Source organism: Tetrao urogallus (assembly GCF_951394365.1).
Source record: "Tetrao urogallus genome assembly, chromosome: 14".
Lineage (NCBI taxonomy): Eukaryota > Metazoa > Chordata > Aves > Galliformes > Phasianidae > Tetrao > Tetrao urogallus.
Genome location: NC_136827.1, coordinates 776,942 through 790,919, shown reverse-complemented (window position 1 = coordinate 790,919; position 13,978 = coordinate 776,942). Strand labels below are relative to the sequence as shown.

General features: G+C 51.3%; 2 protein-coding genes across 2 annotated transcripts; one reads left to right on the top strand and one right to left on the bottom strand.

Annotated features, from left to right (window-relative positions):
• Nucleotides 1–435: 435 nt before the first annotated feature.
• ZMAT2 (zinc finger matrin-type 2) lies at nucleotides 436–9,312 on the bottom strand (the record flags this gene model as incomplete). The annotated part of the gene is made up of 6 exons (XM_079542196.1): nucleotides 436–579; nucleotides 2,071–2,216; nucleotides 4,498–4,571; nucleotides 5,896–6,019; nucleotides 6,571–6,664; nucleotides 9,295–9,312. 6 exons carry the CDS (start codon nucleotides 9,310–9,312, stop codon nucleotides 436–438), a joined length of 600 nt encoding a protein of 199 aa, XP_079398322.1.
• Nucleotides 9,313–9,548: 236 nt separating this feature from the next.
• Nucleotides 9,549–13,877, top strand: LOC306951945 (histidine--tRNA ligase, cytoplasmic-like; the record flags this gene model as incomplete). The annotated part of the gene is made up of 12 exons (XM_079542545.1): nucleotides 9,549–9,713; nucleotides 9,794–9,913; nucleotides 10,294–10,389; nucleotides 11,144–11,269; nucleotides 11,387–11,494; nucleotides 11,691–11,789; nucleotides 12,107–12,200; nucleotides 12,403–12,530; nucleotides 12,629–12,871; nucleotides 13,179–13,295; nucleotides 13,533–13,679; nucleotides 13,821–13,877. The coding sequence occupies 12 exons, from the start codon at nucleotides 9,549–9,551 to the stop codon at nucleotides 13,875–13,877; spliced, it is 1,500 nt and encodes a 499-aa protein (XP_079398671.1).
• Nucleotides 13,878–13,978: the final 101 nt, after the last annotated feature.

The window sequence follows — 13,978 nt, the reverse complement described above, 5'->3', positions numbered from 1 at the left end:
CCAAAGGTTCAGGCTGTACAGAGCAGCACTGCTCACCGTGGCACAATTCCTTCAATTTCGTGATCCAAAAAGAAACCGAGCGCCGCTCTGCACCTCACGACCTCACAACAGTGATGGGCAGCTGACAACTGAAAGAATTCTGAACAATGCCATCTGTACAGAACTGCTGCGCTTTATTGACACAAAACTGCACCCAGCAGAACGGCTCCCCGCACACACATGGCTGAAGAGCACTGATGAGCAGCCAGATCTAGGACACAGAAGGAGACGGGAAGCTAAAGGCAGGTGGAGTTTGTTCTGCAGCACAGGTAGAGCACGGAATTGCTTTTCAACTCCTCTGGCCAACTTCTACTGGGGGATTTACATACGAGTCCTCAGTCAAGTCTTAAAAGAATTATCCAGAGTCCCCTGGGTAAAAACAGAGTCCAGAGCTTCTCAGTGATTCTTTTTGGTTGAGCCGAAACCGGAGAAGCCCATCACAGCTGCCATTTCGTCATCCTCTTCAAAAGTCAGATCTTCCTCTGCCCTCCTTTTCTTTTCTCTCTGCTTCTCCTTCTTGTAGGCTTTGGCCTTTTCCTCCTGCAGCAAGGAAGAGCGCAGCAAAATAATCTGACCTTCCTGAGCTAGGTAAGCTTTAAGACACCGGGCACTGCACGGTTAACACAAAATCCAAGTCCTACCAGCATAACCCAAATTGCATCTGAAGAAATAAAACAGCCAGCAGAAATCTTGTCCTGCAGCCTCCCAGGAGGTTTCCCACTGCCTACAGACCACCCACTTCCACCCCAGGAGGGAAGTCGCACACAGAGGATGCAGCCAAAGCGAAGCACCATGAAATCATCAGCTCTCACTTCCAACCAAATGGCAGAGGTTTCACCTGGCATCAACACTGAGAAGGTGAGAAGGGGCTGCTCGTAAAGCAAAAGGCATTTTCGTCACACGAGGGCCGTGATGTTGAATGCCACTGCCTGCTGGCTGTCAGTGTGGCAGAGTGACAGCTGCTCACTGGAACAGAAGTTGAGCTCTGAGTGGCTTTGGGGGTTTTGGCATCGAAGAGCTTGCAGGGCACTAATCAAAGTGCTTTGCTCTGTAAGGATCACAAGCCCTGGAATGGGGCCAGGCTGGTGCTGGGCGACACACAAGTATGGCTCCAGCTCCCAGCTTAGCAACTCATCCTGCCATTCCCATCACCATCCACCGCTCTGCAGCTATTGAAGACAGCCAGGCCCTGGAGAAAACAGCACCAAAAGCTGCTGCTGCTGATTTCTTTGTTGTCATGCATAGATTGGCAACAGCTTTTCTACCCACTGCATGCTAAGGCACTGTCTCCTGCCTCCCCCAGGCCAAGCAGGCTCAGCAGCACCAAGGCCTGCTTCAGGACAGAGCACAAGTGCCAAACATCAGGGCTTGCACATTGCAAAGCAAAGCTGGGAGCTTCAGCAGGGAGACTCAGACATGCAGCACGTCTGGTTTTCATGACTGCTGATGAAGGGGAAGCATGCAGAGAAGCTCCTTAACTGTCAGAACTCTGTCAGTTGTTCCTCAGATATAAACTTGATCTTCATTTCAGTGAACTGGCACTTAAGCCCAGGTTTGAGGGGAATCTGATGCCCTTCATTGCTTCCACACACATCCCACAGCACACAAAGCCCTGCTTCACCTGGGGAGGCCACACAAAAGCAGTGTGCCACATGGAGAAGGAATCAGCAATCCCCAGAACCACGGCACACCTCACAAAGGCCAGGGACAAGTATTCTGGTCTGTCTATCCGAGCATGTAAATGCAAATACAAGTAACGGGACACGAAGGTGTACTGTCAGGGCTGCAGTACTCCTAGTAGAAACTTCAAGTATCAGAAGTAAGGAGCCTCGTGCATAAAGAAGAAAAAAGGATTTCCAGGGACCACAACAGCTATTATTTTTAAGAAAAGAAGCAGCAAGGAAACAGACCCACTCAGAGCAGCAGATAAGAAGCCCACACCATCGAGCACAAGGTCTCTGCCGAACAGGAAAAGGAGCCAGGGCTGCTCTCCTCAGGGGTTCTGCTTTGCCAGCTGTTGCCCACACTCACCTCCTCGCGGAGTTCCTTCATCCTCTCCTCGAAGTCATAGTCCTTCTGCTTCTCCTCCATCTTCTTCTTGTTCACCTCAAAGCGCTTCTTCACCTGGTCCAGCGTGGAGCGCTCCACCCGCATGGACATGCCCAGGTTTCTCTGGTCTGGAGGAACACAGCTAGCCATGTTCAGCAACATCCTTAGCCTCTCAAGGTCTGCACACAGCACCCCTCCTTGCTCCCAGTCCAGCTATCTCAGCACAGCACCCCGCTGCCACTGAAAGCACAGGGAGCAGCTTTGTCCTCACGTTCTCGTGCAACAGAGATCAGCACGGCACTGCACAGTGCCCAGCCGCCAGGGCAGCCACCTCCCAGCTCCATCCTCCCCTAAGGACACACCAGGTAACTCAGATCCAGCCTGGAGGCTCCGACACAGCAGTGCCCTCTCCCCCTCCTCCCCTAAGGGCACACACTTCCTGCCTTCCTTTGGCTCACGCTGCGTGCATTGGGATTTCTCACGGTAGAGATGAGGTGGGATTTAGGGGTGCGCCAGAACCCAGACAAGTCAGTGACTACAGTGATCCCTGTATTGCTCGTACCAAGGAGGAAGATGCAACCTTTTATTTTAAGGTTGCATATTAGGGAGCTCCTGACTGTGCTGGTGTTCTGGTACTTCTGGAATTTTTATCTTGGACCAGGGAAATAAGGACTGGAGCATTGAACAATGGTTCAGAATAAAACCAGCAAGCTGGCTTCCTTTGGCTGTGGGAGAAGCTAAGGAAGCAGCTCGCAATAAGAGACCCTGAGTACATGGGATGTTTCCAGCAAGCAAAGCAATGAAATATTAAGACAGGCCTTTAATTCAGTGCCTTTTTAGTGCAGGTTCCCACTGGTGAATGAGCCCCGTGGGAAAGAATCATCCCCAGCTTTGTCTGCAGCCCACCTTCCTGGTGGCTCCAAACAGCCTGCTGATGTTAGCAGCCATGCACAGCTCTGTCCCAGCATTGCAGCACTAGAAAGCTCAAGCTGTGCACTATGAACTACCACGAGTGCTGGTAGAACAATCAGATTTCAGTCAGTGGATCCCATTGCTCCCAAACTCACTCGCATTGTACAAAGAGCTATGCCACCTTCCCACCTGAGCTCAAGCCTTCATCTCAGGACCTTGCACAAAGACAGGCTTACAGATTCTCTCAGACAGACTTACAGACCTCTCATCATCAAAGTACTTCTTTGTCATCCTCCCATTCCCATAAAAGTACCTGGCCTCAATGCAATGGATTTCCAGCCTCAAGCTACAGAAAATTCGCCCTCAGGTCTTCTTTAAAGCCTCCCCATTTCTAAAATGTTCTGACCCCAAGGAGCAGCCTCCCACTAAAGAAAGGGAAGCTGAGTATTCCTTTGTACAAGAGGCTGGATGGGTCTGCATCACATACATCTCCATCTTTTTGAAAAAGAGTCATTTGGTGACTTACACAGAGACTCAAAATCACCTTTAGGAGCAGAACAGCATGCCAAGAGCATGTAATTTTGTCCTTTTGCTCCTTTACTTTCCCCACTCCCTGAATGTGCCAAGTAGAAGCAATACTGCCTCTGCGACGAGGGTCAGTTCAATGAAGTCCTGTTTTGACTGCATTCCACACTGTCCTCTTATTCAAGTAAAACACAGCAGAGAAACTGGCAAGAGAAAAAGAGCTCCCAGTTCTCTTTGGCTAAGTTAACTGCATGATCTCAACAACAGGGAAGAAGCATGAATCTGTGTGGCTTTTACCATATGTAAATATATATATGCTCTCTGGAAAGCCTACCTTTGTGTGATCACATCTGGACAGCTGCACAGGACAGCGACACCAGCTGCATCACACAGCAACTCAGGGGTCATCCTTTCCCACCTTCTGATTCTGCCACACTTGAGCAAACCACATCTTCCACCCTTGTGCATCCTGATTTGTGCCCTGCAGCTCAGAGACCAGCTGGACCTGAGCTTCACACTCATATTCTACAAAAAGGAAGCTTATGATCCAAACAAAGGCTAGTGAAAGAAATCAGATTGGTGAGAGGTCCATACTTTTCACTTCTCTAAGAATTGATTTACGTTTCAATGCTATTAAAAAACAAAAATCTCTCTCCATATTCTCAGAGCAGACATCACGATTTGCTGACTCTGAACTTCGTGCAGTGCAGACACTGAGTGGAAAAAATAATTCTGTCTAACCAGATTCTCTATTTCTTCTGGGCTTATTCCACACAAACGGCCCATCAGCCTGGAGAAGTTGCCATGAGATGAAGACCACATCTCCACAGCTCTAAAGAGTAAACTCTGCCTACACCCCAATCACCAAAGCACATTTTGATCTATGTGTGAATGTTCAGCACTCAGAAACTGGTGATGCATGAAGGGGACAGCCTGCAGGGTTGTCCTACAATGCAGAATAATTGTCCTTACGTTTTTTGCCATTGATGTGATCCAAGAAGTTAATGGAGTCTTTCACCACGCAGTCACAGACATTACAGTAATACCTAGCAGGAGAGGGGGAGAAAAAAAAACAACATTAACTCCAAAGCATGAGACAGATCTCACTATTTGAAATGACCTAAAATGCAAAATCTCCATGTTATTTGGACCTCCTAGGTCTAACTCAGACCGCTGCTCCAGGCTGAATTCAAACCAATCCAATGCCACAACACCCAAAGCCCTCATTGGAGCAACTGAAACAAGCACAATCCCACCAACTGCATCATCTGATCTCAGATACCCTGAAAGATCAGGTCTTTGCTTAGGACACGACTCTATCCAGGCTGAGAGGGGAGTTACCTCAGGGAAAAGACACGCAAGGCCATAGCCCAGACTGACAGAGCAACCTAAGGCAACGCTGCAGTTACCAGCCCTGATGTTGATGCCACTCCAAGAGATGATATAAACCAAAAAGGGCTGAATCATAACAGTGATGGCCATGGCTGCTTGCCCTTCCAGTTGCAAAGAACAAGGTGGAACGGTCTCTGTAACATCCCAGTGCTCAGCTGCCTTCCTCCACAGCAGGACAGGCCACACAGCCCAAGATTCCCCTTGGATTCTCACTGCAGCCTGCTGTAGGCTCTCACACAGCTGCAAGGCAAGTCTTCTCACACCTGTCACCTCGCAGGAGCAGCTCCCTGCTTTCCACCCATCTTAACAGCTTTGGCACAGCTGGCATTTCTATCCCTGGCTACAGTTCAGGGCTGTCTGGTGCTGTCCCTGGCACTACTGACTGCTAAGCTACAACAGTGAGGCACCAACAGGCATACTCTTCAAAAGGCACCAATTTAATGCAATGCTCTTCAGCATCTGGATGACTTAGGATAAGCTAAGAACCCTTTCAGACTTTGGCCAAAAAAATGTCCCTATTTTTTGCAGGGGAGTAGGACAAAATAACCTTTAAAGGTCCCCTGCAACTGAAATGATTCCACGATTCTATGATCCACACACACAGCAACCAGATGCCACTCCTCAGAACTGCTGTTAGGATCTCTCATTCTCCCACTCCCCGTGCCTCATGCCTCAGTGCAGGCAGCTCTCCTGACTAACAAAACCCAAGTGGGAAGCAGAGATCTACCTCAGCTGCTTCTAGAAGAGGGCAAAGCAACACTGATCTCAAGCCATAAGACTGGAAGTGGCTCAGTTTGCTGTGCCTGTTCCACACGTTACCCTGAAGACACGGTTTAGGTACAGTGCAGTGCAGTACTATCTCACCAGGCTCAAACACGGGGAAAATACCCACCAGCACTCTGTAAGGGCTCACAGCTTTATCACCGGCCCCAGCGTTATCAACACAACTCAGGCTCCAACAAAAAGGGCAGCACTTACCCTCCCATCTCTGACTGAGGGGTAGTTTTGGTAATGACAATGGTTTTCCCCAGCTTCGATTCCAGGTCCACCTTGTAGTCCCGGTGCCGCAGAAGTTCCCTTTTGACAGGCTGGGCTGGTTTGCCTAAAACATAAGCAAAAGTCTCAGGCGTCTATGAGAAAAGGTCAAGCTTGCCCTGCTGGATTTCATGCTGCCCTTGACAAAGGAGTCTGCCAGAAACCATGTGATTTGTGCAGAAATTGCACTCCAGTTTTTGTTCGCTTTGTTGTTTGCTTGGTTCTTGCTTCTGAGGTCAGTAAAGGACACCACTCATTAGGTAAGCGAAAATTAAGACTGTTAGAAGAAACAGGCAGATCTGGGAAGCATCTCCAGCTCTGACTTGGGTCGCTCTTGAGGTCTCCCTGTTTCCAGGGGCTGATTATTCCTCTCCCTCCACAAAGAACAGGCCAACAGAGACAGAGATTTTCAGTAATTATTTTTGCCAGGGAAAAAAAAAATAAAATAAAAAATCAGTGGCTAGCAAAGGAATAAAAGGATTGGAGCAAACCAGCCTTGAATTGCTTCTGTTTCCCTTTGGGATTTCATTTCTAGCTCTCCATCCCTCCCAAGAGGGTTTGGGTGACTCACTGCCCAAGAGCACAGCTCACCTGCAGCCAGCACACTGCACTACTCACCATCTTTCTTTTCTCTCTCCTCCGTGAGCCGCTTCTCTGCAAGTTTCTCATATTCATCCTTGTCCCACTTTCGGCGGAAGTCCAAGTTCTTAGTCTGAGAAAGAAACCAAGTGCATTAGCATTACCCTGCAGTCTGATTAGCTCCAAGGGGAAGGAAAGGCAGGGAACTGCTTGCCCCGTAAGGCCACTGCAGTGACTCAGGGGCACTGCACTGCATTGCCATGTACTTTGTTTTCACATCCAGGGAGTAACAGGGTAACACTGAGCATCCTATATCTACTTGTAGAAGGATTTCTTAGAACTGAACAAAGTATTGAATTTATTTCAGTAGTTCCCAAGATGATCACCCAGCCCCTCCTTCTGAAAAACAGGCACAAAGGGCACCGAAACTGTCAGACCCAAAACTGCACAGGCACCACCTGATGAACACGAGGCGGTCGTGAGCAGATTGCACACACTGCCTCCAAAGATTGCATCTCAGTTACAAACACCAGGCGAGGAAGACGCATAAGCACAGCAGAAGGATGCTCCCTGCTCTCAAAGATATCAGCAATACATTTACCTGGGAACCAAAGCACTGAATTTTCTACTGAATCACAGGAACCAGTTTGAGTTTTTTTTAAACTGAGACATGCATGGAAGCAGAACAGAAAAATCTCTGAACGCTCCAAAAGTCAAAGTGGGACGTGGAAATATTAGGAAAGGTTACTGTGAAACACACAGCGAGCTGCCCCACTCCTTCAACTCCCCATTTAAGTCAATCAAGGAAGGGAAGTAAAATCCTGAAGGCAGCCCGGCCCTCCATCAGCCCCTGGAAGCACTTTAAACTGGGAATGACAGAGTAAACTGCGTGAAGAGAGGCAGAATTCAGGTAAAGCTGGCATCAGATTAATAAGAGGACCAGGGTGAAAATCCCCCACACCCAAAAGAACAGACACCACTGCTGAGGGCAGCAGTGACTGGCCAAGAATGCTTTCTTCTATTTACACACCAACCTGGCACAGCACAGCACCTCCCCAGTGACTGCCCAGCAGGCAGCGAGGGCCACAGCCACCACACCTGGCAACGGTCAGAGCTTACAGCTCACACCCTTCTCTACCCTCCTGAGAAGCTCTCTCCCATACAGCTGGAAAGCTGCATCTCACTCGGAACGGCAGCGAGAAGCTCTCGGTTTCATATTAAAAAGAAAAAAGTACGGATGTATTGTAAAACACCTCCGGGAAAAGAGGACCCACACCCACCCACCACCTCTCTGCTCAGCCAAATCAAGAACCCAATCACAATCCAAAGAAAATAAATCCCATTTGAAACTATAGCAGCAGCAGTCATTTAATGGTTTCTCCTCTGGCAATCCTTCAAATGGAGTGAACAACTACTGATAAGAACGAAAGTACCTAAGGGAAGCGTAGAAAAATTCTCATTTATTCCCAGAGCTTCTAAAGCACTTTAAGCATGTCATAACAGGTTTTATTAACCACCCTGAGCAAAAGACAAGAAAATATCACAGAGTGCAAATTAATGTTTTGGGGTATTTTCCAGAACCTAGATTCTCCTGCATAGCAGCACATTATCACAAATCATAGCCTCCCAGAGCCCTGAGAGGAGACAACTGGCTGCTCTACTCTCCTGTTGTAATAAAAGGGAAATTGCTGTTCATGGGTCTTTTACCATCTCCCCAGTGCCGGCGCAACGAAAGAAAGCAAACCCAGCTGTGAGCTGGGGATCTCTGACAAGATCTTGGATAGAAGTTATCCAAAGAACTTTTTTTCTTAATTGTTCTGATGGAGGCAAGGATTGCTGCAACACCAACCTCTTTTCTTAAGAGTATTTTCCCAAGTAAGTAATGACGAAAAAACAAAACTGCCCCACAGCCTCGTGTTCGCTGTGGATGCTGGCAGCAAATGACTGACCCAGTATTGGTGCCAAAGCCCACGCAAGGGCATGGGATTCTCTGTCCCAGCTCCAAGTAACAGGGTCATAACCTCAAGTAGCTAAAAACAAAACATCAGCTCCTCATTCCTCTGCAAGCATTCTGCTCCATATGCTCTGCCAACATCGCTTCCTTTCAGCAAGTGGCTTCAAGCAAACAAAAGATTTACCAAGGAAGCAGAAGAGCACAGCCCTGCAGTACTGACCCATTCTGGGTATTAGAGGACCTGTTTGAACCAGCCTGGCTCTCCAGTCAGGTTACACCAGCACTATTTGCCTCAATCAGCCTATTTCCAACACCAAATCCCGCAGGTCCACAAAGGCAGCAAGACCTCGCTGCCCCGCCACACCACCAACAGTCCCACAAAGCAATCGCATCACACAGGAACAAAGCAGAGAGGCAGCAGGCAGACGCCTCAGCACACGGCAGGACAGGCCCTCATCCACCGCCCGGAGGGGCTGGAAAGCAGCAAGGCGGGACGGGAGGCGACAGCGGGGAGGGGCTGCCCGCACACCGCCGGGCAGGTCCGATCCTTCAGCAGAAGAACGGGCGCTCGCGAGGCAGGCCGGGCCCCGAGAAGAGAAGACGGGGGTCGGTCTCACCCCCCCTTCAACCTCTCGGGGTTCCCGAACGGCCGCACGAGGAGCGGCGGAGGCGAAGGGCCCCGCCGCGGCCCCTCCGAACGGCTCTGACACGCGGCCCGCCCGCTCGCGCTTCCAGAGCGGCCGGTCCCTCTGCAGCCCTGCCCGCGGCCTCTTGGAAGGAGGGAGCGCGGCCCGGCCGGCGGCACTCACCCCGCTGCCCGACGCCATGTTGAGCTGCAGGCGACGAGGAAACGGGAACTGTCGCGCCGTGCGAATTCGTGTCGTAAAGCAAAACAGGGCCGCCCAAACACCAACGAGTACGCCGCGCTTCAACCTAGAGCGGCGCGACGGGCCGCCATTTCCGGTCTCAGCCGCCTGCCATTGGCTGCCCGGCCGGAGCGCCCCGCCTCCAGCGGTGCTCTGGTCTCGCCCCGCGGTGGGAACTCGATGGTCCCGGTTTGGCCATGCTGCGGGTGCTCTCCGTCGCCGCGGCCGCCCGGCGCCCGCTTCGGCTCCCCCGGCCCTGCGCGCCCCCTGGCCCGCTGCTGCTCGGGCTCCTCTGCCGGCAGGTGCGGGCGGCGGCGGGTTCAACCGGTGCTGAGCATGGTTCAGTTCTGAAGACGCCCAAGGTAAGGGCGGTACGGCACGGCGCCGTGCGGTGCGCTCGGGGCTGTACTGGCGCTTAGCGGCCGCTCTTCGTCCCGCCCAGGGCACCCGCGACCACCACCCCGCGCAGATGGCGCTCCGAGAGCGGCTCTTCCGCACCGTAGTGTCGTGCTTCAAACGGCACGGGGCGGCCGCCATCGACACCCCCGTGCTGGAGCTGCGGGTGAGGACTTGGGGCCGCGGTTCGGGGTGCGCTGGGAGGTGAGGGGTGTCCACCGGAGTTCCCCAGTGGGAATGGGGTGCCCTTCTGTCCTATGTGCTTGTTCCGGGGCACCTCACCCTGTATCCTGTCCTTTATACAAGAGGTTGGGAGTCTCCAGGGGGATGGGGAGGCCATGCTGCTCTCACCTCGGCCTCGCAGACCAAAAAACAAACATCCTGCCTCAGTGACGGCTCACAGCTGAGCTTTGGGTTGGGGTCAACTGCTCAGAGGTCACTGACCGAATGTTGCTGACTCCCCCGCTTGTCCTCTGTGCTGGGGACTGCAAGCTTTGTGTCTGACAGTGCCTTGCCTCCTCTGACAGTCACCTCGTTTCTCTCTAGGAAATGCTGATGGAGAAGTATGGAGACAACTCGAGGCTCATCTATGAGCTGCAGGATCAGGGAGGAGAGCTGCTGGCCCTGCGCTACGACCTGACCGTATCCTGCCTTTACTGCACACAGAATATGCAGCTTTGGTGGCAGGAGCAGAGACAAACTGAGATTACAGCCTCCTCTGCCTAGTGTAAAGACATTAGGTAGATCATCCATGTCCTGACCTGTCTTTTTCCTAACTTTTGATCCTAACTTTTGATCCTAACTTTTTCCCATCAAGATGGCCAAAAGCTCCTTCCCACTAGAACCAGTGAACATCCTTCCGGTCAGTCTGGTATCTGCAGCAAAGCTACTCTCTCATCCCTAGTCTGTGCTCATCCAGTGTGCTCCACACCGCTGGTCATACTGCTTCCTTGTTACAGTGCCCAGTTCTGTGCCCTCCTGTCCAGGCCATGCCACCTTTCCGATAGTTCTGAGAAAGCAACAGTGTTTGCTGCACGTAGAAAGCAGGCATCCATCCTGGGCCTTCTCCATCTCCACAACATGCCTAAAAACCTATAGAAACACTATATGTTGTGTTTTCTTTGCGTCACACCTTAGGAAAGCAAAACAAACTGGTAGAACTCTATGTTGGCAAGGTGTTGATGTGCATTGATTGTGGAGGAAGTGCAGTTGTGCTACAGGAGCGCAGCGTTCTCATGATAGTGGTACTCATCTTCAGCCAGGCTGTGCTTCCAGTGTTTGTACCAGCTCTGGAGGTGAAACGACGGGGAGATTGAGGTTTATCTTTCTGCACCTCAGAGGATCTGCACCTCAGAGGATCTTCCTCGTTCCCATCCTTAACTCTTCACTCCCCCAGGTGCCCTTCGCTCGCTACTTGGCAATGAACAAAATCACCAACATCAAGCGCTACCACATCGCGAAGGTGTACAGGCGGGACAACCCGGCCATGACCAGGGGCCGCTACAGGGAGTTCTACCAGTGCGTGAGTGTTGTGGTCCTGGGCCAGGGGAGGGAGGAGAGTGCATGGGTGAACAGCTGAGAACCAGGCTTCAGCAGCTGCCCAGCTGTGCCAGAGTTTCTGCCTTTTCTTGTGCCTCAGGATTTTGACATTGCCGGCCAGTATGACCCTATGATTCCTGATGCTGAGTGCCTGAAGATAGTGCATGAGATCCTGAGCGAGCTGCAGATTGGGGATTTTCTCATTAAGGTGAGACCAGAGCCAGGTATTCTATACACGTTTGTGCCTTCACTTCCTGGCTCTACTGTGCTGTGGGATTGAGACACCAGTCAAAGGACGCAAGCAGACTCCCAACAGCTGTGCTTCTAGCACTCCTTGCACAAGGGCAGGAGGAATTTGCAGTAGAACATCTTTTCTGAGCTAAGCATGCTTCTCCAACTCCCAGGTTAACGACAGACGAATTTTGAATGGCATGTTTGCCATTTGTGGCATCGCAGAGAGCAAACTTTCAACTATGTGCTCTACTCTGGACAAGCTGGACAAGGTAAGCACTGTGTTCTTACAGCAGGTCACTTCCAGTCTCGGGTTGGATGTCAGGTGCAGGGCACTATCATAATAATTAAGCCATTACTAATTGTAAAGGACACAAAGAGATTCTGGGCTGATAGCAATGGTGAAAAGTAAGACCTGGCATTTTCTGATCTTAGTTAACAATCTGTGTGAGATACACAGAGATCATTAGTAAGGACTGCTCACGGACAATTATGTTACATTATAGCATATGTGCTGGATACAGGGGCCTCTGGAGATTGTGTCTGATGCGAATGTTCTGCAGTGACAGATGCTCTTTATTCATCTTAGATGCCGTGGGAGGAAGTGAGGAGCGAGATGGTGGGAGAGAAGGGACTCTCACCTGAGGCTGCAGATCGCATCGGGGAGTACGTCCAGCTTCACGGTGAGCACGGTGGGATCCAGCCCTTGCCCTCCCCCCTGCTCTGCTGCGCTGCCCACGAGTGCAGCTGCTCTCCTCCATGCCAGGCAGGCCAAGGCCAGTGTCCTGGGCAGGGATGGAGGGGCACAAAGCAGCACACGCAGCAGCCTGGGTCATTGCAGGTGCTGCCGTGCTGGCTGAGCTGAGACACAGCTTGTCCTTGCAGGTGGCCTGGACCTGATCGAGCAGCTTCTCCAGGACCCAAAGCTGTCACAGAACAAGCTGGCCAAGGAGGGGCTGGGGGACATGAAGCTGCTGTTTGAGTACCTGACGCTGTTTGGCATCACGGGGAAGGTGAGGAGGAGCAGAGCAGGAGGGGTGCTGCCCTGCTGGCTGGGCAGCCCTGGGTCCGCGTCCACAGTTGCTGAAGGGGCTTCTCTTGTGTCCTGCAGGTCTCCTTTGACCTGAGCCTAGCCCGAGGCCTGGATTACTACACGGGGGTGATATATGAGGCTGTCCTGCTGCAGCAGGAGAATGACCATGGAGAGGAGTCAGTCAGCGTTGGGAGCGTGGCCGGAGGCGGTCGCTATGATGGCCTGGTGGGAATGTTTGATCCCAAGGGACGGAAGGTGCCGTGTGTGGGGGTCAGCATTGGGATTGAGCGGATCTTGTCCATCCTTGAGCACAGAATGAAGGTAGGTGCTGCTGGAAGTGTTTTGTATGGGGGAGGGCTCTCAGAGGTAGTTATTTGTAACTTGAGCTCCACAGTGTTGAGGAGGGAAGGATTTTGGAGGTGAGGATGAGTCATCTCATCCATGCAGAACATAGAGCCCATCAGGTTACAGTTATGAGCAGCATTTTGTAGCAATCATTAAAGAGGTTTCAGAGAAAGCCCCTTAGTTATTTTTAGGTCTAGTGTGATGAAATAAGTGAGCTGCTGCTACTAGATGAGCTGCTAGCCTGCTGACACAGGCGCTTCCATAAACATGTCTGTCTCCACAGGCTTCAGGGGAGAAAGTCCGAATGACTGAGACACAAGTGATGGTGGCTACACCTCAGAAACATTTACTCAGTGCAAGACTGAAGCTCATCTCTGAGCTCTGGGATGCAGGAATCAAGGTAAAATCAGGGTGTGGACTTGGTGCTGGAAGGAGTCAGGGAGAGAAAGCCTCAGTGAAGTTTTAGCAGAGCCTGGCTGGCTGTGCAGCATCAGGGTCTGCATGAGATCCAGAGACCCGAGAGCACTAAAGGCAACTGCTGGCTGCAGGAGCAGTGAGATTTCTGTGGAGTCGTAGTGTCTGCTGTTTTGTTCCAAGAGCCAATTTGCACTGATGATTCTCCACTGCTTCCTTCTAGGCAGAAATGATGTACAGAAAGGACCCTAAACTGCTAAAACAGCTGCAGTATTGCGAAGACATGGGCATCCCCCTTGTTGCCATTATAGGAGAGCAGGAGCTGAGGGATGGAGTTGTCAAGTTGCGAGATGTTGCAACAAGAGAGGAGGTGAGAATGTCTCTACAGCAAGTTTCAGAGGTGTTCCCAAAATCCAGCTGCTCCCAAAAGGCTCTGGGTTTTCCTGGAATTCCAGTGGAGAGCTGTATTGTGGATCTGGCAGATAACTGCTCCTTTCTGCTTGCTTTGTAGGTTGATATCCCAAGAGAACAGCTTGCTGCTGAGATCAGAAGAAGGCTGGTGCCCTAGCACTTTCCTGTCCTGAACTGCACAACTGGAAACCCCACTGCCCATAGCCATTACCTTCCTGCTCCTCAAAACCCCGTGATTAGGATTGCATGGCAGTCTCG